Raw genomic sequence first — 23,967 nt, 5'->3', positions numbered from 1 at the left:
CAAGAACTAATGGTATTGAAGGAAGAAGTCCAAGCTGCACTGAAGGAATTGGTAATAAAACAAGGCTCCAGGAATTGACAGAATAACCATTAGGATGTTTCAACAAATGGATGCAGTGCTGGAGGAATTCACTCATTTGTACCAAGTAAGCTACCTGGCCAACCAACTGGAAGAGATCAATATTTGTGCCTATTCTAAAGAAAGGTGACTCAGCAGGACATGGAATTTATTGAACAATAGCATTAACAGCACACACAAATAAAGTTTTACTTAAGATAATTTAAAATGGTTGCAGCAGATATTGACAGGGAACTGCCAGAAATTCAAGTTAAATTAAAAGGGGGCATGGAACAAGAGGTATCATTGCTGAAGTCAGATGGATCTGGGCTGAAAGCAGAGAATACCAGAACGATGTTTACTTGTATTTTACTGAATATGCAGAGCCATTCAACTGTGTGTGTCATAACAAATTGTGGATAACATTCCAAAGAGTGCAGATTACAGAATATTTAATTGTGTTCATGAGGAACCTGTATATAGACCAAGAGGCTGTCATTTGAACTGAACAAAGGGATACTGAATGACTTAAAATCAGCAAAGGTATTCATCAGGGTTCTATCCTTTGACCATACTTATTCAGTCTGTGTGCTGAGCAAATAATCTGAAATGCTGCACTATATGAAGAAGAGCACAGCATCAGGATTGGAGGAAGATTAATTAACAACCTGCTGTATGCAGATAACACAACCTTGCTTGCTGAAAGTGAAGATAACTTTAAGCACTTACTGATGAAGATCAAAGACTCCAGTTTTCAGTATGGATTACACCTCAACATAAAAGATGCCAGAAATCCTCACAACTGGACCAATAAGCAACATCATGATAAATGAAGAAAAGATTGAAGTTGGCAGGGATTTCACTTTACCTGGACCCACAATCAGTACCCATGGAAACAGCAGTCAAGAAGTCGCATGTTGTATTGCACTGGGCATATCATCTGCAAAAGACCTCTTTAAAGTGTTGAACAAAGATGTCAGTTTGAAGACTAACGTGTGCCTGACCCAAGCCATGGTATTTTCAGTTGCCTTCTATGCATGTGAAAGCTCAACAATTGTTCCGGTTATCTAGTGCCACTCTGACAAGAATATACCACAAATGGGATGACTTTAACAAACAGGAGTTTATTCTTAAAATTTGGAGGCTTTAAGTCCAAGTTCAAAGTTCCAGGCTCTAGGGGCTGGGTGAAAGCCTTGGGGTTCAGCTCTGCCTCCTGCTCCTGGCCCACTGGAGCTAGCGGCATTTCTTCACTCAGACTAGCTGCTGGCCGCTGAGGCTGACAAACCCAAGGTTGACAAGTAAAAAGGCACAGTCCCGAATTTACCAAACCACACGGCAGACCATTAATTTAAGTTCATTGTGAGTCCCAAAGTCAGCAGAGCGTGGCAGGCTACTGAACAGCAACACAGTTACATGCAGGGTCCAAGTGTGCCATAAGCTAGAGACCATTCCCAGGGCTTCTCCTTATATACAGGAAGCAGACCACATCCCAAAGGCAGCTACTCAGCTGCTTGTGGTAGATCCGACCACGGAGTTGATTGCCAGTCTCATCATGGGGAATAACTACCACCAGCTGCCCAGCCACTCACCCAGGCCCAGCCAGATTGACCCAGAAACATAACTGCCACAACAATGAATAAGGAAGACCGAAGAGGAGTTGATGCCTTTGAGTTGTGGTATTGGTGAAGAGTACGGAAAACACCATGGACTGCCAGAAGAATGAACAAATTTGTCTTGTAAGAAATACAGCTGGAATGCTCCTTAGAGCAAGAATGGCTAGATTTTGCCTCACTGACTTTGGTCTTGTCAGAAGGGATCAATCCCTGGAGAAAGATATGTTTGGTAAAGTAGAGAGTTAACAACAAAGGGTAAGACCCTCAATGAGATGAAATGACAGAGCGACTGTGAGCATGACAGCAGGCATCCTCTGAACTCCTCTGACTTCACAAGGGCAAAAGGGAATCAGCATTAGCAGCCCAAGGCTGATTCCTGTGAAGCCAGAAATGGCCAGAAACCACCCTCTAGCATTTTTTACCAATTCTGATACCAATCATACTTCCCATGGCACTCGCTACTACTTTGCTGCATTTGATAATTCATTGCAGTGGCTACACAGAACTCACAGACAGTGCTCACAATTATAGGGTTAATTAGGGAAGTAACAGGTTACAGTTCAGGTTCAGAAAGGCACTCAGGATATAATTCTTCCATCAGGACAGCCTCCCCTCAGCCATGCCCTCAAGCATGCCTCTCTTTGGCCCTTGGCTTCTTGGCCTGGCCTCCGCCCTGCTTGAGGCTCTTTTAGCTCTGTTGATAGCTGCACATAGGTACACCCCATTCCACCAACAACCTTCCTGCTCAAAGGCAGTCAGTTTTCTCACTCTGTGGGATGGCAAGCCCACCACTCTGTCTTCTGCCAGTCTCTTTGGGTCTGTGCCTCTGCTGTCACTGTCTTTCTGCTAGGCTCTCTGCCATCTCTCTCTGCTGGCCTCTGTGCCAAGGAGGTCCAGCGCAAGGGATCTCTGGTCCAAGGACATGCTTCATTTCACCTCTGGCTCTTTTCTCTTAATGGCAGAAAGATCCCCTCCTTCTGCCTCTGGGAGGGCTCATTTTAAGCCTAGCAGAATGACAAAAGCAACCAATCCCCACATTAAAAGTTCCATATACCTTATTTCCCTTAATCTATCAGACATTGTTTCACTGATTCATAAGAATAGATCCATATTTGTAACCATTCCCAAGAAAAGGGCTACAACAGAATGTGGAAATTATTGAACACTGTCTTTAACATCACCAAAAACCAAATCAAACCCATTGCCATCGAGTCGATTCCAACTCATAGTGACCCCCATTGGGTTTCTGAGATGGTATGAATCTTTACAGAAGTAGATTGCCCAGTCTTGCTTCCACAGAGTGGCTGGTGGGTTTGAACTACCAACCTTCTAGTTAGCAGTCAGATACCTTAGGCACTGTGCCACCAGAGCTGCTTCATTAATATCACATGTGAGTAAAATTTTGCTGAAGATTATTAAAAAATGGTTGTAGCAGTATACTGACAGAGAACTTCCAGAAATGCAAGCTGGATTCAGAAGAGGATATGGAATGAGGGCTATCATTGCTCATGTCAGATGGGTCTTGGCTGAAAGGAAAGAATACCAGAAAAATGTTTACTTGTGTTTTATTGACTATGCAAAAGCATTTGACTGTGTGGGTCATAACAAATTATGGATAACATTGAGAAGAATGGAAATTCCAAAATACTTAATTCTTCTCATAAGGAATCTGTACATAGACCAGGAGACTGTCGTTCGAACAGAATAAGGGGATAATGCATTGTTTAAAATCAGGATGGGAGTGCGTCAGGGTTATAGCCTTTCACTATATTTACTCAATCTGTATGCTAAGCAAATAGTCTGAGAAGCTGGACTGTATGTAGAAGAATGTGACATCAGGATTGGAGGAAGGTTCATTAACAACCTGTGATATGCAGATGATACAGCCTTGCTTGCTGAAAGTGAAGATGACTTGAAGCACTTACTGATGAAGATTAAAGACTACAATCTGCAGTATGAGTTACACTTCAATGTAAAGAAAAGTAAAATCTTCACAATTGGACCAATCAATAAGCAACATCACAATAAATGGAGAAAAAATTGAAGTTGTCAATAATTTCACGTTACTTGGTTCCACAATCAACACCAATGGAAGCAACAGTCAAGAAATCAGACATCATATTATACTGGGCAAATGTGCTGCAAAAGACCTCTTTAAAGTGCTGAAGATCAAAGATGTCTCTTTGAAGACTAAGGTGTGCCTAACCTAAGCCATGGTATTTTCAGTAGCCTCATGTGCATGTGAAAGCTCGACAGTGAATAAGGAACACCAAAGAAGAGTTGATGCTTTTGAGTTGTGTTGGTGAAGAATACTGAAAAGTACCATGGACTACTAGAAAAACAAACATCTGTCCTGGAAGAAGTGCAGCTGGAAAGGTTAGAAAAATGGAGAGAAGTCTAGAGTTCTTTTCCTTTAGAACTCTCAGAGATTTTTAATTGTCCAGAGTTTTAGGTGGCAATAATAATTATAATAGAAAGTTAAAAAAAAAATTAAAAATTGAAACAATGTAAGAATCATACAACAAAATGACTAACAAAAAGAAAGCCATTAATAATTTTACTAACATATTAATTAATAATTTAAAAAAATCTAATCAAAACAAATCTGACAAGGCATTGTTAATATATTTTATCTGAAAATTGTAGGAATCCCAACTATTTGTGTATATATGAGTATATGTTCAGTAAGAACATACTAGTGTTACATGCAGTTATGCTTCTTAAAAGAGTACTAAATTAGTCCTCAGTAAGCTAGAAATGTGCTACTTTTAGTTTATGAATATAAAATATTAGGAACACTTTATAACTCAGTATTTTAATAAGTAGCCCTCAATTGTATATTGATATCAAATTCTTTAGATTTTAATGTCATTTGGTATAAAAACCAAACTTCAGTTTGGGACCTGTCAAAAGGTACCTATGACCCTGCTAATCAGTATCTTGACCTATTTTATTCTTTTTTAAGAGTCTTCTTTTTATAGTCAATATATATCATAGTTTATTTTTTTTTTAATATATATATAGTCAATATATATCATAGTTGGTGTAGTAGGGATCATGGGGCTGGCACAGGACCAAGCAGTGTTTCGTTCTGTTGTACACAGGGTCGCTGTGAGTTGGAGACAACTCCATGGCACATAACAGCAACAATATATATCATAGTTAATTCTTGTTATTTGCAGAGTTATGGTCTATAAAGTTGGCTGTGAACATTGGGACAGCAAAAACTAAACCATTTCTCCTAGGGTAAATATCGGGTTAGATTCCTACAAGCCTCTTGTCACAGCATTTTCATGTACTGATTAATACATAATCTTGTTTTGTATGTGTTTCTGTTTAAAGACACTTTATTTAGTATTTATTGTTGATTCATTAACATTGAACTCATGAGCAACATCACTATACTTGAATGAAACTTATCTAGTGCACCTTTTAAAGATGCACATCATAGCCTTTTTATCCTTAACACTAGACAACATGTCAGCACTACATTTAGTGGCCATTTTGAACAGTGAAATCACATACATACAAAAAGCACATATATGCCCAAAAAAAAAAAAAAAAACCAGAAAAACCAAAAACGTGGCACTAAATAGACTGCAAAAAGGACAGTTTTTACAACATGAGCACTTCAGTAAGAAGGTTGAGAGTTGTCTTATTAGACCTCAGCTGGAATTAGATAGGCTGGTGACTCAAGTTTTTCACTGTTCTGCATGTGTCTGTGAATGATCAGTAAGTGCCAGAAGTATTGATTTTGGGGTTACAAATAAAATTTAGTGAGTAGGCAAATAACGCAGATAAGGAATCCGTGACTAATGAAGTTTGACTGTAATATTGGATATTCTTGTTTATATGATTGTTCTTTTTTGATGAATATTTAAGTTGTTTTCTTTTTATCATTGTTAGAATTGATACTGTAGAAGATCTTGTACATAGTCTTTGATATTTATATTTTCCACAGTAAAGTTTATTCTTTCAATAAATGCTTATTTAAATCTTATGTTGCTCCCATTTCTTGGTGAGCCCCTGGGATCTTATGTTGCATACAATACAGATGTGTTTCATTCTCTTAGAATGTAGTGGAGGATGAAAACTAGTACATTTTCTACTTTATCATCTTTCTTGCTCATGCCTCACTTCAACTATTCTACATCAGTATGTCCTTTGATATACTGACACATTTCCTCCCAATTAACTTAGGTTCCCTGGTCTACTCTCTGACATACGTTTTAAATTCCTTTGACCACCATCTGCCTGTATTTGAGCAGCTAAGCTCTAATGAAAAAAAGGTATAAAGCTGATAGTTTTAACTATACAGTACAACTCTTAAGTTAGTATTTACCAGTTTCAACTGGACTTGCAATAATGTTTTATAATCTTACTACATTTCTTTAGTTACCTTTGTGTCCCATTTTATAAGATCTATTTCATACTTTATTTATTTTATTCAGAATTCAATATCCCCTGTACTTTATCCCCCTTTTCACTTTTATATTTTCCACTCTTCCTAGGTGATTTTCCTTCTGAGATAATAAATGCTGTATGTTAAGCATTCCTTCCACTTGCTGCTGCTAGATCTATTAATCTGCCTAAATATGCAGATGTTGTTCTTAGGTGCTGTTGAGGCAATTCTTATTCATAGTGACCTCACGTACAACAGAAAAAACACTGCTTGGTCCTTCGCCATCCTCACAGTCATTGTTACGTCTGAGCCCATTGTCATAACCACTGTGTCAATCCATGTCATTGAGAGTCTTCCTCTCTTTCACTGACTCTACTTTACCAAGCATGATGTCCTTCTCCAGGGATTGATGCCTCCTGAGAACGTGACCAAAGTATGAGAGACAAAGTCTCACCATCCTTGCCTCTTAGGAGCATTCTGGCTGTACTTCTTTTAGGACAGATTTGTTCATTCTTCTGTAAGTCCATGGTATATTCAATATTTTTCACCAACACTATAATTTTAATGTATCTCTTCAGTCTTCCTTATTCATTGTCCAGCTCTCACATGCACATGAGGCTATTGAAAATACCATGGCTCGGGTCAGGTACACCTTAGTCTTCAAAGTACCATCTTTGCTCCTTAACACTTTCAGGAGGTCTTTTGCAGCAGATTTGCCTAATGCAATATGTCATTTGAATCTGCAGATCCTTTTTATCAAAGATTTATCAAATTTATCAAAGATTAGTCCCACTGTAGACTCTGTATACCCCTTCTTTATATTCTTTCTACCATGAATTTTCAAGCTCTTATCTATGAAAAACATTTTTAAACATTAAATACATAATTTTTTTTTTTTTTTTTACAGATCAGCATGAACAGATGAACATTTGCAATTGATTTTAATGATAGGGAACACTAACGTTGAATCTCCAATTAAATGTTGTGTTCCCCAAAAATAATTCTGTTCCTCTTGTTGTTGTTGTTGTTGTTGTGTGCCATTGAGTCAGACTTGACTCATAGCGATCCCTCCCTTGGGTTTCCGAGGTGGTATCACTACAGAAGTAGATTGCCCAACCTTCCTTCTGAGGAGTGACTGGTGGGTTTGAACTGCTAGTTGGTTAGCAGTCAAGTGCCTTAGGCACTACGCTACCAGAGCTCCTCCTATTCCTTTTCTTAGTGAGCTTGTATTATAAAAATAGTGAACTCAGTTATTATCATTAACATATTTTTAATTTCTCCTATAAAATTTTTCATTGAAATTTCTTTTTTCTCTTATAAATACCTGTATAATATCTTCAATTTTACTGCAACACCTAAAATACTATGTGGCTTTTATGGAGCAGTTTTGTCAACTCCATGTCTGGGCCATCTTAACTGGAGTGGCAGATGGAGTAAAGAAGCTCAAGAGATACTTGGGAGTAGAATGGATTAGAAGTTGGTGATTGACTGGAGGTGCTGGGTAAAGGAGAACAAGTTTGAGATGATGCCTAGGTTTCTTTCTTAAGCAGCTGAGTGAATTGAGAAATGGATTCATGTCATCCTGGTGGAAAATATGATGATGAAGATATTAAATAGCTACATTAAGTTCATCAGCATAAATGTGAAGAATTATATCTCTTCCCCTTGTTTTATGATAAAACATCTTTTTTGAGATATAATTCATATACCATATAACTAACTCATTTAAAGTGTACAGTTCAGTGTTTTTTAGTACACTAGATTGTACAGCCGTCACCACAATCTGATTTTAGCACATTTTCATCCTCTCTCAGAGAAAACTCTGTACCCATTAGATGTCAATCTCTGTTCCCTTTTTCCCTTCTCCAGCTTTGAACAACTACTAACTGTTCTTATGTATTTGCTTACTCTGGATATTTCATGTAAATGGACTCATACAACGTGTGGCCTATTATGTTTGTCTTCTTTCACTAACCATAATGTTGCCAAAGTCATCTCTTTTGTAGCATATGTCAAAACTTCATTCCTTTTTATGGCTGAATTATATTTGTGTTCACCAATTGTTGGACATTTGGATTGTTCCACATTTTGGTTATTATTATTAATGGTGCTGTGACCATTTATATACACATCTTTGTGTGGACATAATGTTTTCATTTTTCTTGGGTTTATATCTAGTAGTATAATTGCTGAGTCATACTGATAAATTTGTGTTTAACTTTTCAAGGCCCTGCCAGACTTTTCCAAAGTGGCTGCACCATTTTATGTTCCTATCAGCAATCTTTGTAGGTTCCAGCTTCTTCACATCCTCACCAAAACTTATTTCCTGTCTTTTTGATTATTGCCATCTTACAGGACATGTCTCTTATACTTTTATCCTTGACTTTAGATAAATTTGTAGGGACCTAAGTAGACATGTTCTCTTGCCTTCTAGAAGTATTTAGGACCAAATAGTCATTGTGACAGTATAAAACTGAGCTAAAGTTTGGAAGAATAAGCAAGGAGCTAGGGTAAAGCAAAAATGAGTAGTTCTTTTAAGATGTGAAAAAATTATTTGTACTTATTTGTTCTCTACCTTCTCTTTAAGTACATCTTAGTTTATGTAATAGCTATTATGTGTTCATAAAAGTTGTATATAAATCAAACCATAGTTTAAATAAACCAAAGGACTGATCATGAGAAACTTTTTTGTAAAGAAAATAATGCATTGCAGAAGTTGCCTGTTGTAGCAGAAAGCATGAGCTATGTAGTCAGACATGGGTCTAAATCTGTCATGTTACTAGCTTTTTAAATTATGAGCAATTGATTTGAATTCTCAGCCTTAATTTCCTTATTTATAAAATTAGGATTAAAGTAGTATCTGCTTTATTGAGATGTTACAGGAATTGAATGAGAAAGTGAATGTGCATGTAAAGTGGTTAGCACTGTTAGAAACTATGATATTGATGGTTCAGAATCTTACTTTTTATATCCGTTTTAGTTACAGTGGAATATTTCTTGATATTTCTTTTCTTTCTTTCCTTGTTTTTAACTACTTTAGCCGCTCGGTTTCCTTTCCATTTGGTTCCAAAAGTTTTATAGAAATTTCTTGCCTAGTAAAATTGCATTTTCTTTCTAGGAGTACTTCTTTGATTCCAGAGTATTAACCGATGGAGAACTGGCTCCCAATGATCGATGTTGCCGCGTGTGTGGAAAAATAGGCCACTACATGAAAGACTGCCCTAAGAGGAGAAGGTTGGCAAATGATTCTTTATCAATATTACAGGAAAAATAAATGCTTGGCCAATTTATAGCTATAACTGTGTTCAGAAATGCTTACATTAAAAAGTTAAGAAACTGGACCTTAGGTAAATGTACATTTGAGTGGAATTTCATAATGGATTGAGACTTATTTGTGCTATAATGATATTTCATATTATTCATTTGTTCATTTATTCATTAATTAATTCAAGGTTTTGTGTTTATTGAAGACACATTTATTGGAGCTCTGGTAGCATAGTGGCTAAAGCACTTGACTGCTAACCAGAAGGCTGACGGTTCAAACCCACCAGCCACTCCTCAGAAGGAAGGTTGGGCAATCCTACTTCTGTAGTGATACTGCCTCAGAAATCCAAGGAGGGGTCGCTATGAGTTGGGGCTGACTCGACGGCACATAACAACAACAACAACTATGTACCAGGAATTATGCTAGGAAGCAAGGAAAAAAGATGAGCAAGACATAGGTTTCTTGCAGAGGACCTCAAAGTCATGCAAACCATTAATTAAAATATAAAATAAAGTGCACCTATGTACTATATACCTGGAGAAATTTACATCCTACACACTCCCTCAAAAGATATCTCTGAAATATAATTGCACCTTTCACTTGGGTTCTGTATATTATGTTTAATAGGGCAGGAAAATCTCTTCTTTAATCAAGTCTGGCGTAATATAAAGACTTTGTAACTTTTCAGACAAATTACTCCAAGTTTTCATCACTGATATTTTACTGACATACATTTATGCAAGACACTTCTCTGATTCTCAGCTTCATACTCCGTAAAAAGGAGGTAAAAAATACCAACCTCTAAGGATTTTTAATAGAATTAAGATTCTTTATTAGATATTTTTAAAATTTGATATCATATTGTAAAACTACTGGAATGCCCAATTTCTGCTGTAGGAGTACTTATACTATAAATGTGAATTTGTTTGCCTTTAAAAACATGATGCATGAAACAGTAGGCCTTAGTGATTGTGACTCCTGTATAGTTTAGTCTGTGACTCATTCAGCTTATAAGTCCCTAGCCCCACATTATTGGTATCAGCAGTTTACTGTTTAGACTAAAGAAGAAAGACAGTGAAGAAGAGAAGGAAGGGAATGAAGAAGATAAAGACTCCCGAGATGTTCTTGACCTCCGAGATGGCCACGACACTCGAGACTATAGAGATCCCAGAGACCTCAGATGTTTTATATGTGGAGATGCAGGACATGTACGAAGGGAGTGCCCAGAGGTCAAGCTGGCCCGACAGAGGAATAGCAGTGTGGCAGGTAAATAGAAAAAGTCCAAAACATTTTCTAATGGGAATAAAGACATTTGTGTTGATTTCATGTCAAGGGCTTGATTTCTTTACTCAAACCTAGTTGTATGATTTTGGACTTTATAAATTCTTAAAGAAATAAAAATTATGCAGTGAGGCTCTTACTTTGAACAGTACTTGGATATGTTCAGAGTCCCTAGGTGGTGTGATCAGTCAGTGCACGCAGCTACTAACTGAAAGGTTGAATGTGTGAGTCCACCAGAGACACCTCAGAAGAAAGGCCTGGTGATCTGTTAAAAAGTCAGCTATTGAAAAACCTATGCAGCATAATTCTACTTTGACACACATGGGATCTACATGAGTCAGAGTCTACTCAATAGCATCTGTTTTTTTGTGGGTTTTTTTTTTTTTTAAGTATTTTCCCCATTAGGGTCTCAATAGTCTATTGTAATCAATCGACTTCTTGTTTGGATTTGAGTCAACCCAGACTATCTATTTTTCTTGTCCTTAAAGTTTAAAATTCCTGTTAGAGGTTCTTTTCTGGGAGATATGTATGAGAAATTATAGTTCCTCCCACTACTGTTTTGAGAGAGTGATACCTGTTCTTGATGCATTTCATAGGAATTTTAAGAATCAGATTGTAAAATAAACTCTTAAATGAGAGTTTATTGAAAAAACATTAGATCATTTTGGAAGTAGGGGTTTCTAGTTATTGAGATTCTTTTTGCAGAATGTGTTTTCTTTAATATGTTGTCTCCTTTGGAAAAGTAATAGGATCTTAGTTCTAAAACCAGTGCTTTTTACATAGATTTAGAAGATTGCAAATGGCTTTTTGTTTCTAGTTGTTACAAATTCTTCATTAACCTATAGTCATAGGTTAAAAATCCAAATTTACAAAATTGCAGGTTTGAGACTCTCTTACATAAGAAGAGAATTTTTTAATTTTCATTTCTCTGCTATTTCATCTGTTAATTTTCTTTGGGATGTCTTCTCTTAGCAGCCCAGCTGGTCCGCAACCTTGTAAATGCCCAGCAGGTGGCCGGTTCAGCTCAGCAACAGGGGGATCAGCCCATAAGGACTAGACAGTCCTCAGAATGTGTAAGTACTCTACCTGTCAGTGAGTTAGTCTTGATGCAAAAATAGCACTATCTTTGGTGAGTGATAAGAGTTTATCTCTCAGACTTATAAATAAATATAATCCTCTAGATTGCATAATGCTTTGCAGAGGCAAATTTTCTAGGCATATAAGGTTGAATAAACATTACATTGGAGTAAGGTAGATCTGAGTTTATGTCTGTGGTCAGGCTGCTTAACTTTCATGAGCTTGCTTTCTCATTTGTAAAATAATAACTACCTAATAAGGTTACTATGGGAGCTCTGGTGGCATAGTGCCCAAGGTACAGGGTATTTATATATTTACTATCCTGAATTTAGGAGCTCTGGTAGCATAGTGGCTAAAGCACTTGACTGCTAACCAGAAGGCTGGCGGTTCAAACCCACCAGCCACTCCTCAGAAGGAAGGTTGGGCAATCCTACTTCCGTAGTGATACTGCCTCGGAAACCCAAGGAGGGGTCGCTATGAGTCGGGGCCGACTCGACGGCACATAACAACAACAACAATCCTGAATTTGGTGTTTATATTTTCCACATGCATTCTTTAGTTAATCTTCATAACCACCTATGGGGTAGGTCCTGTTAATGTCTGTACACTTTGTTGTTAGGTGCCCAGCGAGTCATCTCTGACTCATAATGACCCCATGTACAGCAGAACGAAACACTGCCCCGTCTTGTGCCAGCCTCACAATGCTTACTATTCCTGAGCCCAACATTGTAGCTATTGTGTCTATCCATCTTGTTGAGGGCCTTCACCTTCTTTGTTGGCCCTCTACTTTACCAAGCATGATATCCTTCTCCAGGGAATGGTTCCTTCTGACAACATGACCAAAGTAGGTGAGATGATGCTCCAAGGAGCATTCTGGCTGCACATTTTCCAGGAGAAATTTGTTAATCCTTTTAGCGGACCATGGTACATCTTAGCATTCTTCTCTAACACGACAACTCAAAAGCATCAACTCTTTTTTGGTTTTCTTTATTCATTGTCCAGCTCTCATATGCATAAGAAGTGATGGAAAATACCATGGTTTGGGTTAGGCACACCTTAGTCTTCAATGAGACATCTTTGCTCTTCATCACTTGAAAGAGGTCTTTTGCAGCAGATTTGCCCAATGCAGTGTCATCTGATGTCTTGACTGCTGCTTCCATTGGTGTTGATTGTAGAACCACATAATATGAAGTCCTTGACAACTTCAGTCTTTTCTCCATCTACAGTGAAATTGTTTATTGAACCAGTTGTGGGGATTTTTGTTTTCTTTATATTGAGGTGTAATCCATACTCCAGACTGTAGTCTTTAATATTCATCAGTAAGTGCTTCAAGTCATCTTCACTTTGAGAAAGCAAAGTTGTATCATCTATGTATTGCAGGTTGTTAATGAGTCTTCCTCCAATCCTGATGCCACGTTCTTCATATAATCCAGCTTCTTGGATTATTTGCTCAGCATACAGATTGAATAAGTATGGTGAAAGGTACAACCCTGACGCACTCCCTTCTTGATTTTGAACTATGCAGCGTCCCCTTGTTCTGTTTGAACAACAGCCTCCTGATCTATGCACAGGTTCCTCATGAGCACAATCAAGTGTTCTGGAATTCTCATTCTTCTCAGTGTTATCTGTAATTTGTTATGATCTACACAATCACAGGTGTTTGCAAAGTCAATAAAACATAAGTAAACATCTTTCTGGTATTCTTTGCTTTCAGCTAAGATCCATCTGATATCAGCAATGATATCCCATTTCATTTCAGCTCACTAATGCCTAGATATCAACCTTTATGCATTCCATTTCATTTTTGACAACTTCCAATTTTCCTGCTTTTCACTTGTGGGTGGCTATATACTTTACAGATGAAGATACTGAGATTTCAGTTTCTTGCTTGAGGTCACAAAAATGTGAAACCAGAACTTGAACTCTTGGCTTCTCTGACTTTAAAACCTATGCTCTTAACCATTTTGCTATGCTGCTATCACTTTTCTCTTACCTGAGCTTTTGGGTAAGTTTGTCTACTGGATATCTTTTTTCAGTTATGCAACAAGGCACCTCAACCTCAACATGTCTGTGATATAACTCATATTTCTCTGCAACCTTTAGACTTCCCTCTTTGTCCGTTGTTCTCCATCTCAGTGAATAATACCACTGTCTCTAGTTTCCAGACTTTCTCCCTCAACCCACATCGTGTCTGTTGTTTCTGCCTTTTAAAATTAGCTCTTTTGCTTCCTTCTGTCCTCTATTGAATTTCTCTACCCCAGGCAACTGTCAGAACTACTATATTATAGCAACCTCCTAACGAGTCTTAGGGAGCTCTGGTAGCATAATGCCTAAGGCACTTGACTGCTAATCAGAAGGCTGGTGGTTCAAACCCACCAGCCACTCTTCGGAAGGAAGGTTGGGCAATCTACTTCCGTAGTGATAGTGCCTCGGCAACCCAAGGAGGGGTTGCCATGAGTCAAGGCCAACTCGATGGCACATAACAACAACAACAACAACGAGTCTTATCATTCTTTATTGTGATTTATTATTATTATGTATTTCATTCTTTTTATGGTAGAATACTTTTTCTTAAATGTATATTCATTGTGTTCTTGACCCTTTTTCCTGTTTTAAACCCTTCAGTGGTTTTCCATAGCTCACGATAAGGTCTAAACTCCTGTGAGGCTTATAGACATTCATTATCTTTTCCCTGTTTAACTCTTCAACTTTAGGTCTGTCATTCCCCTACCCTTGTACTCCATCCAGTAATACCAAAAATTTTCCAGATTCTCAGTACTTTAAAAAGACCCACTTTTCTGTGTCTATAGACTTTTAGTCATGTTGTTACCTCTGCTGGACAATTCTTCCCTTTATCCTCACTCTCTTGTCAGTTGGTTTCCATTTACCCTTGAGTCTCAGCTTGAAGATCACTTCCTCTGGGAGACTTTCCTTGATATTATCTGCTGTCCTCCTTTTGAAGTGGGCTAAGTGTCCCTCCTGTGTTACTTCATTACATTATACTATATTTATTATTAAAGAAAAAAACTCACTGCTGTCCACTCGATTCGACTCATAGTAGTGAGTTTCAATTCAAGCCTCCTTGGGTTTCTGAGGCGGTATCTCTGTGGAAGTAGATTGCCCAGTTTTGCTTCTGAGGAGTGGCCGGTTTGTCTGAACTGCCAGCCTTCTGGTTAGCAGTCAAGTGCCTTAGGCACTGTGCCACCAGAGCTCCCATATTTATTACAGTGATGATTATTCTTTACTTATATTGCTTATGTAATCTTTATCTGCTCTTCTTCTTGGCCCCCATAAACTTCAGGCTTTATGAGAGCATGCATGTTAATACTGTATTTTCAGCCCCTACAACAATGCCCAGTATGTAATTGACACTCAGTAAATATTTGCTGAGGGACTGAATTAAAGTGACTATGAGATATTTAGATGTAAGTTTCTAGTTCACAGTTGGAAATAAGGATTCCATGGGATGGTAATATTGTCTGGGCTTTTCCTTGAGTAACAAAAAGGTATTTGAGGAAAAGCCCATCTCATCTAAGAGATGGTTTGAGTACCTTAGGAAAAGGTCTACCTTCATGTAAAATGAAGTTTTATGACTTTCTTTTTTTCAAATAATAGTTTATTGTGTTTTTAGTACACACCACTTTAGGTTCTCATTTTTCAGTTATGATAGTTACATTCTTCACAATGTGTAAACGTTCTTACTGTGTTTGTTCTCATTATTCTGTTTCCATTAATCTAGTTTGCTTGCACCTTTACATTCTCATCTTTGTTTTAAAATAATTGTTGATCATTTGGTCTTACATAGGTGATTTTTTTTTTTCAAGGAGCATAGTTCTTATGGGTGATAATTCATTATTTTTTGAGCCAATTTGTTATTTAGTTACAAGGTTATTCTCGGGTTAGTTTTGAAGACTATCTCAGGGAATCCTCTAGTCTCAACCAGTCTAACAGTTCTGATTTTTTTTTTTTAATGTGAGATTCTGTTCCACATTTTTCTCCCATTCTATCAGTATCTATAGATTGTGGCCCTGATAATTTGTTGTTGTTATTATACACAATATAGAGTTATGTTTGTAATATTCTAATGAGATAAATGTGCAATTATTTATTTGGTAATCTCTTTTTTATGAAATTTAAGATGTTTGTTTATTAATTTGAAACTAATATCTTTTCTTCTTACAGTCTGATTCACCATCTTATTCCCCTCAGCCTCAGCCATTTCCACAGAACTCTTCCCAGTCAGCTGCTATTACTCAGCCTCCATCACAGACAGGATCCCAACCTAACCTTGGCCCACCTCAGCAGGGAGCCCAGCCTCCACATCAGGTCCAGATGCCTATGTTTAACTTTCCTCAGTCACCACCAGCTCAGTATTCTCCCATGCACAATATGGGATTATTGCCAATGCATCCGCTCCAAATCCCTGCCCCATCTTGGCCCATTCATGGCCCAGTGATCCACTCTGCACCAGGCAGTGCCCCCAGCAATATTAGCCTGAATGATCCCAGCATCATCTTTGCACAACCTGCTGCCAGACCCGTGGCGATCCCTAGCTCCTCTCATGATGGACACTGGCCTCGTACTGTGGCTCCGAATTCCCTGGTGAACAACAGTGCAGTTGGGAATTCAGGTAACTCTTTCTTCCCTTTTCTACCTTTCTGTCCTTTTTTCCTGATTATATAAGCAATTATATGTTTTTTATAGAGCATTTGAGGGTGCGGAGAAATCATCCATAATCTCAATTCCTTGTGATAATTAGTAAGTAATGTTTTGGGTATCTTACCATCCAATCATTATTTTTTATATATTTGTACATTTTAGAAATAGTTGATATATACTGTAAATCTAATTTTATACCTAGCTTCTTAGTGATGATTTCTATATTTTTATTTATAAACGCTTTATAATGGAAATTTTAAAAACATACCAAAAAGGAGAGAATAAAGTATAATGAACCCAGATGTACCCATTATTCAGCTTTCATAGTTAATCAATATATGCTATTCTTTTAGTTGGTACCCCCTCCCATTTTTTAATAATTTTTTCTTGAGTATTTAATCACATCCTAGACATTGTATCAAATTTGTTTGTAAACTTCAGTTTATATCTGTTAAGAAGAAATCACAATACCCAGTGTCATCAAATACTTTGTTTTTATTCAAGCTTTCCATTTTCTCTGAAGAATAATATTCTTATTGATATATTTGAATTAGGATTCAAAGTACATATATCACATATGGTTGTTAATATCTCTTAAGTTCTTTTTAATTTATAAAAGTTCTCCTTCAGTATTTTTCCCCCCATACAAAGTATTTATTGAAGAAACTAGGCTAGTAATCCTGTAGAATTTCCCGCCTTCTAGAGTTGGCTGGTTATATATAATACCTCTGTCCCCTGTTACCTATAAACTGGTAGGTGGAGGTAGAGGATCAGTTAGATTCAGATTCTCTTCTTTCCTTTTTGCAAGAATATATCTTAGTTGGTGCTATATATTTTCTATTTCCTCACTTCAGAAGGAACTTGATATCTGGTTTTTCCTTCTTAGTGACTTTAAGATTGATCAGTGAATTCAGGTAATATTAGCCTATTCTGTCCATCCATTATAAATTTCTTCATTAATTTTCACTTAGTGGTCAGTGTTACCATTGATAATTGTTGTCTAGATTCGTTTCATTAGAGGTCTTAAAATGGTGATTTTTAATTATTATTGGTAATCTTGTATAATGAAGAACCTTTCCTTATTAACTACTTAGTTTTTCTCTCAGTTTCTTAGGGCTTCTATAACAAATACCACAAGTAGGTGGCTTAAAAAACGAATTTATTTTCTCAGTTTTGGAGGCTAGCCAAGTTAACTGTTAACATAACTGTTATAGTTACTCTGAAATGTAGAATAAAAACTTTATCATTTTTGAAATAATGAGTTGAGTGATAATTTTGAACAAAAGTACACTGTTCTGTAGAACACCAGTGAGACAGGAGGTTCCTCTGACCTCTTTTGGAACAATGCAGATAATGAATTTTGTGAAACTGAAATGCTAGAATGGGGATTCTATTTAGATTTCCACAATCAAAGGATGTATGGCATATGTGGTTGTCTTAATGTGGTCTCTGCTTATCTCACTCAACAAATGTTTTTTGAATGTATGACATGCATGTACCATGATAGTCACTGAGTTATGTAATGATGAAGATAAACACAGTTTCTGTGTACCCACCCTTTGATATCTTGGCTCAGTTTTTAGTTTTAAATCTCCCCTCCCTCTGCTACTTACTGATGTCTGTGTTTCAGCCATAATCAACCAATTAATATCCTACAAACACACATCATGCTGGCTCTTAATACCTACTCCTCACTTATCAACTATCTCATTATCTGACATTCTGCGTTAATGGCCAAATTAAAAATCTGCTGTTTTGTGCATTAAGGGCTTACATCTGGCAGAAACAAATGCCAAGGTGTGATGCAAGAGTAATGTTGGCTGTGATGGTTAAGGTTATGTGTCTACTTGGCTGAGCCACAGTGTCAGATTGACCAGTAAGCAAGGTAAGCATGGGCTTACTTCTGTTTACTTACTAATCTGTAGTGAACAATTTCACATGGATTACAGATTAGTAAGTAAGCAGTAGTTAAGCCTGTGCTTACCTTGCTTATTGGATAATCCACCCCAGCTGAGCCGTGATTCTTAGTGGTTTGGCAGCTACATAATGATGTAATTTGGCAGTTATATAATGATGAAATGTGGAAGTTGTTGTTGTTGTTATGTGCCGTCGAGTCGGACCCGACTCATAGCGACCCCTCCTTGGGTTTCCGAGGCAGTATCACTACGGAAGTAGATTGCACCATCTTCCTTCCGAGGAGTGGCTGGTGGGTTTGAACCACCAGCCTTCTGATTAGCAGTCAAGTGTCTTAGGCACTACGCTATCAGAGCTCCCATGTGAAAGTTAGGTAATGATATAATTTGGAAGTTAGGTAATGATGTAATCATCCATTTTGTAAACTATGTGATCATCATCCATTTTCACATACTGCTGATTTTCACATAATGACCTTTTCTTTGGAACCTATCCATGTCAGCGAAGGAGTAGTAGTAGTTATAGTTGTTTGTCCAGGCTGTTCCTTCTGCCTGGAATGTCTTCTGCATTAACCTTTCCTGCTCATTTTCAACTCCTTCCTTGTCCCAAAGATTGGCTAACTCACTTCTCCACTGTTTAATTTAGATCACTTTCTTTAGGAGTCCTTTATTAATCCTTACTGATCTTGTCCTCCAATTGTATTAGGTATCCTTTCTTTCCTCCATGTTTCAATAATATCCATAGCATACCACTTGTCTTACTATATTGAATTTGTTTGTCTGCATAATCCACCAGAATGAACTTCTAGAGGCTAAAAATTGTGCCTTATCTGTCGTTGTCTTTACTATCCAGTAATAGTGTCCTGACATATGTGTGAGGTCACAGTAAGGAGAAAAGGATGCACAAAAGTGAGGTTAAAGAGAAGTTTTTAGTCTGAGTTTCCGGGTGAGGTTTACGGGTCCCCCAGAGGGGCCCGGGCGAGGTTTACAGGTCCCTGAGAGGGGCCCGAGAAGTCGCACCCTCAGGCAGGGGGCATGGATTTTTATAGACACAGAGAGGACCTATTTGGGGACACCAGGGAAATGACAGGGTCCTCTAAGGAAATGGCAGGGTCCAATTAGCTGTTAGCATGGGTCTGTACTTAATTAGCATGAGGGGGCTTCAAAAGAGGAAGTTTGCCACTGCATGGGACTTTTCCAGTCTGGGTGTGTTCTGTCACTTCGGTTTCTTATCAGGCTGTCTCATCAGGGTCTGACACCCGGAGGAAGCTGCTAACTGAAATGTTGGTAGCTTGGGTTTGCTTCGGCCTAACAATATGTAGATACGTTATTCATACTGTAAAATAAATTATTATTCAGTAAATATTTGTTATTTGTTGGATGAATGCACAAATCTTAATTAATGTGATAGCTAAAATAACTATTATTTAAATAATACCCTAAAGCTGATAGTATAACTGTTTTGTTATGTTAAAAATGAATGGCGTGATGGCAATACATTAAAATGATAATAGTGACATGTTAGAATAGGAGATTGTGCATGTTCTTCCCCACCCTATTTTTTAAATTATCCTTTTTGGAGTTATATTACTAAAGTATTTGGTTGTGAAAAGTGGAATGTATCCTAAAAAATACCTTTTTGTTAATAAGACAGCTTTTTATCTCAATCGTTGTTGTTGTTATGTGTCATTGAGTTGGACCCGACTCATAGTGACCCCTCCTTGGATTTCTGAGGCAGTATCACTACGGAAGTAGATTTCCCCATCTTCCTTCCAAGGAGTGGCTGGTGGGTTTAAACTGCCAGCATTTTGGTTAGCAGTCAAGTGCCTTAGCCACTACGCTACCAGAGCTCTCTTATCTCAATTGATCATGACTTAAATGTGTATACTGAATCTTTCTTAGTTTGTAAACCTGGAGCCCTTCAGCTCAGCTCCTGTTTGTAACCTGGCTTTACAAACGTGGCAGTAAACCAGATACTAAGGCAGCTGTTTTGTTTCTGGGTTACCTTCTGAGAAACGGAGGTTATAATGTGACTGGTATGGATTTTGGTTTCCTTGCTTCTTACTCTTACCCATCTCCTCCTCTGTTGTTGAGTTCCTGCTAGGTAGTTTAGTGGAAAAAAGTAGTGTCTTTCAGATGATTCCCTAGCACATTGTGATCCTGCATGTAAGAAGCCACCAGAAACAATCAGAAAATGCAGGGAGCATTGTACTTTAAAAGATGTACTTAAAGGGAGAGAGATTTGAGGGCATGATTGGTATAAATAGGATCATACTCTTTGAGTTCCTACCTTTACTTGCCAGAACTGTGTCAACCATTTTATTTATATCTAATTTAATCCTCATAATAATCTGGGGTTCAAAATTGTACCTTAGTTATCTTTGGAACTGGGATTTGAACTTAGACTTATTTGGTTTCAAAGCCCAAGTTCTCAACCATTGGACCACAGTGCCTGAAACTCCTAATAGAATGACCTTCCACGCCAACATATAATTGATTCTAGGGTAGTAAGCCATGTCTTTGGGATAAAATGTAAGCCCCTTAGCATGACGGACTAAGTTTCTTTGAAATATAGATCCCACCTATGTGTCCAGCTTTTTTCTCTCACCATTTCCTCCTTTTACTGCTATCTCTGTTACACAGACTGTTTTATAGTTCTTGAACTTGTTTTCATGTTTCCAGGCTTTTGTACATGGTTTTCCTTCTTTTTAAAATGCCCTTCCTTCCCATTTTTCCTAAGTTGTTCCTTGTTCTTCAAATTGAGCTTAGTCGATCATCTTAGGAAAACTTCCTCTAACTTTTAAAAGACTGGATTAACTCCTCTTCAGAACACCTTCTATGTACCTCTGCTATACCAATTATCATATATTATTGTACCTGTCTTCTTACTTGGATATCTCTCTTATGAGTATTTTGAGCACGATTATGGTGTTAGATTCTTTATAAAATTGTCTTGCATTTAGCATAGATGTTGGTTAATGGTAGGTACTAAATAAATCTTTGTGAAAGAAAAGAATGTGTGAATGGACAAACTGATGTTTTAAAATGTCTTTCTCCTTTTTCCTTGAAACGCAGAGCCAGGCTTTCCAGGACTAAATCCTCCAATTCCTTGGGAACATGCACCACGTCCCCATTTCCCCCTTGTCCCAGCTTCGTGGCCTTATGGTTTGCATCAAAACTTCATGCATCAGGGAAATGCCAGATTTCAGCCCAACAAACCTTTCTATACTCAAGGTACCATTACTCACAAATTAGTTTACAGGCTGGGTGGGTTTTTTTCTGGGATAGGGAACTTCAGTAAAGGCCAGGATATGGGCATTAAAATCAATGCACTGAATAAGCATATATTGAGTGCATACGCTCTATATATGTCAGACTTGTTCAACATAAATAAAACAATATTCCCACACTCAATTAATGGGCATTTTATTAGGAGAGCCAGACATGTAAATAGGCAAGGATAGGACCTTAGAGGGATCGGTTAACTTTGCCCTAGTAGAGGGAGTCAATGAGGTAGACTGTGGATACCAGAAATCAATTCACAGCTTTTGACATTTGAACTAGATCTTGAAAAACATTTTCTATAGATTTCCTGGAGATTAGGGGGAGGGGGTTCTTAGTTGAGGGAATAATATATGCAATTATTGAGTTTTGCCTGGCATAATGAAGAAAGAAGAGAAAATAACACTAAAGCATGAGGTATATAGAAGAGATGTGTAGATGATGAGGGTAGGCTGAGGCCATATTATGAGAGAGGGCTTTATTTAGTAAGCAGTATGGATCTAATAAAAGTTTTTGAATAAAATATTACATGGTCAGATTTATAAAAGCTAGGACTGGAATGACATTAGAATTCATTATATACTGATGTAGTGCCAGTAATGGCTAGGTAATGAATATTACAAATTAAAGAGAATTCCAAGGAACTTCCAGCATCTTATGTAGCCAACTTGACTCAGATGTACCTCAGTGCTAATAGCGATTGTCTGTAACTGGCCATCACCTCTCAGTTAACCTGGGAGTTAAAGAAAGTAGAGCCAGAGTCATCACAATTAAACTAAGAGTTTAAGAAATTAGAGAATGCTACTCAGGAAATGTTGACTGAATGCAACAATACTTTAAAGGGAAGTTGTTCAGGCACCTGAAAAAAGTTGTCAGGCTTCCTACATTAAAGTTTCCCTGAACTATCCATATACCACTGGGACAGCCTTCTATTATAAAGAGTGGCAGAACCTTGACTGTGGTTGGTTTCTTTTGAGGAAAGAATTAAGGTTCAGGAAAGAGATTATTGGCTATATAAACCCTTTACTAGGGAGAGAGCCTAAAGTTCTTCTCTGGAAAGTTTCTTCCCCTTGATTCCTTCTCCTCCATCTTATCTCTTCTCTCCTTTCATGTTCCCACATCTCTCTCCCTTTTCCCTCCTCTCCCCATCCCCCACCAAAGTTTTTTGACATGCTTCATCTCTTCTCACTACAAATATGGAAATAAAAGAACTAGCTACAAGTTAATTCTAAGGGGTTGTCAGATAAACAGGCACAAGCCTTTCAGTTTCCTGTCTGTGTTGTATCCAACAGACAGATGTGCCAACCGTCGATGTAGAGAGCGTTGTCCCCACCCACCGAGAGGAAACGTGTCGGAGTAATGCGAGTCCATTTTCTTTCAGCTGGTCTACCGATGCACAGCAACCAGCCAATCCTGCTGTCTCAAGGGTATCCGTACCTCAGTGTCAGTTACATTCAGCAGAAAAAGTGACATTTAATGGAAAGCAAAACAAATCAGGTCCTGATTTAAAATTTTAACACGTTTAGATAGATTATTTAAATTCTAAGACTGTTTTTAAAGACTGTATTATTTGTATATAAATATGAACTATAGTTTTTACCAGTATCACCAAATTGAGTGATACAAATTTCATCTATTTTATTACCCTATTTTTAAGGGAATTTTATGTTTTGTTTAACCTTGATGAATTGTATAAAGAGAGAATTTAAAAAATTACATTCTTTATTTTCTATTAGCTGTATTCATACTTTGGTTGCTTCAGACTTTATATAGTATATTGTTCTTAAGAATTAGGGGAGAATTTCATGTGTTTTAAATTTGTCACTTCTATTCTTTACAGAACCTTGTAGTGCCAAAAACTTTTTAAAACATAAAAAAATAAAATAAAACTACAACACAAAGATCCAGATTTTCTTTTTCTTTTACATACTTGCATAGTGAAAATATTCAAACTTGAGCGGGAAGTGTTTGTCTGTATTGGAAGTAATTATGTTTTAAGGTAATCTTTCTGACGAGAGTTAAATTTGGTTAATTTATCTGGTTGTTTGTTGTTGTTATGTGCCGTCGAGTCGGACCAGAGCTCCTAAACAATCTGGTTGTTTAGGTGGTGGCAATATAATGTGTCAATTCAGAGATTGGCTTCATTCTCAGTGAATGTAAGTATTCTAAATCATAGACTTAGTTTTAGAGATCCAAGGATCTTTTCATGTGTTTAATTTTACTGGATTGTCACACCAACCACATGAAGTTAAAAGGAGCAAATGCTTTCTCTATTTTATCACTGAGAAAATTAAGGGGCAAAACAGTGAAGTGACTCCTGAAGGTAGCACACTTACATGTTGAAGAGATAATCAAAACAAAAGTCTGTTGAAGTAGAGCTTTTAAACACTGACGCTAATGCCAATAGAGCGGAAGGAA

The 23,967-nt window shown here is 37.5% G+C and overlaps 1 protein-coding gene across 1 annotated transcript in view; it reads left to right on the top strand.

Annotated features, from left to right (window-relative positions):
- Positions 1-23,019, top strand: part of TUT4 (terminal uridylyl transferase 4) — a 156,402-nt gene extending 133,383 nt beyond the window's left edge. Inside the window, exons 24-29 of the mRNA XM_042781656.1 lie at positions 9,191-9,306; positions 10,380-10,603; positions 11,591-11,691; positions 15,878-16,325; positions 21,343-21,501; positions 22,931-23,019. Of these exons, the coding sequence (XP_042637590.1) occupies positions 9,191-9,306; positions 10,380-10,603; positions 11,591-11,691; positions 15,878-16,325; positions 21,343-21,501; positions 22,931-23,019 (1,137 nt within the window). The remainder of the gene's footprint in view (positions 1-9,190; positions 9,307-10,379; positions 10,604-11,590; positions 11,692-15,877; positions 16,326-21,342; positions 21,502-22,930) is intronic.
- Positions 23,020-23,967: the final 948 nt, after the last annotated feature.

Source organism: Orycteropus afer, unplaced genomic scaffold, assembly GCF_000298275.1.
Source record: "Orycteropus afer afer isolate SDZICR_OR568_19922 unplaced genomic scaffold, OryAfe1.0 scaffold00145, whole genome shotgun sequence".
In the NCBI taxonomy this organism is placed as follows: Eukaryota; Metazoa; Chordata; class Mammalia; order Tubulidentata; family Orycteropodidae; genus Orycteropus; species Orycteropus afer.
Note: the sequence above shows the minus strand (reverse complement) of the source record. Positions and strands in the feature narration are given on the sequence as shown.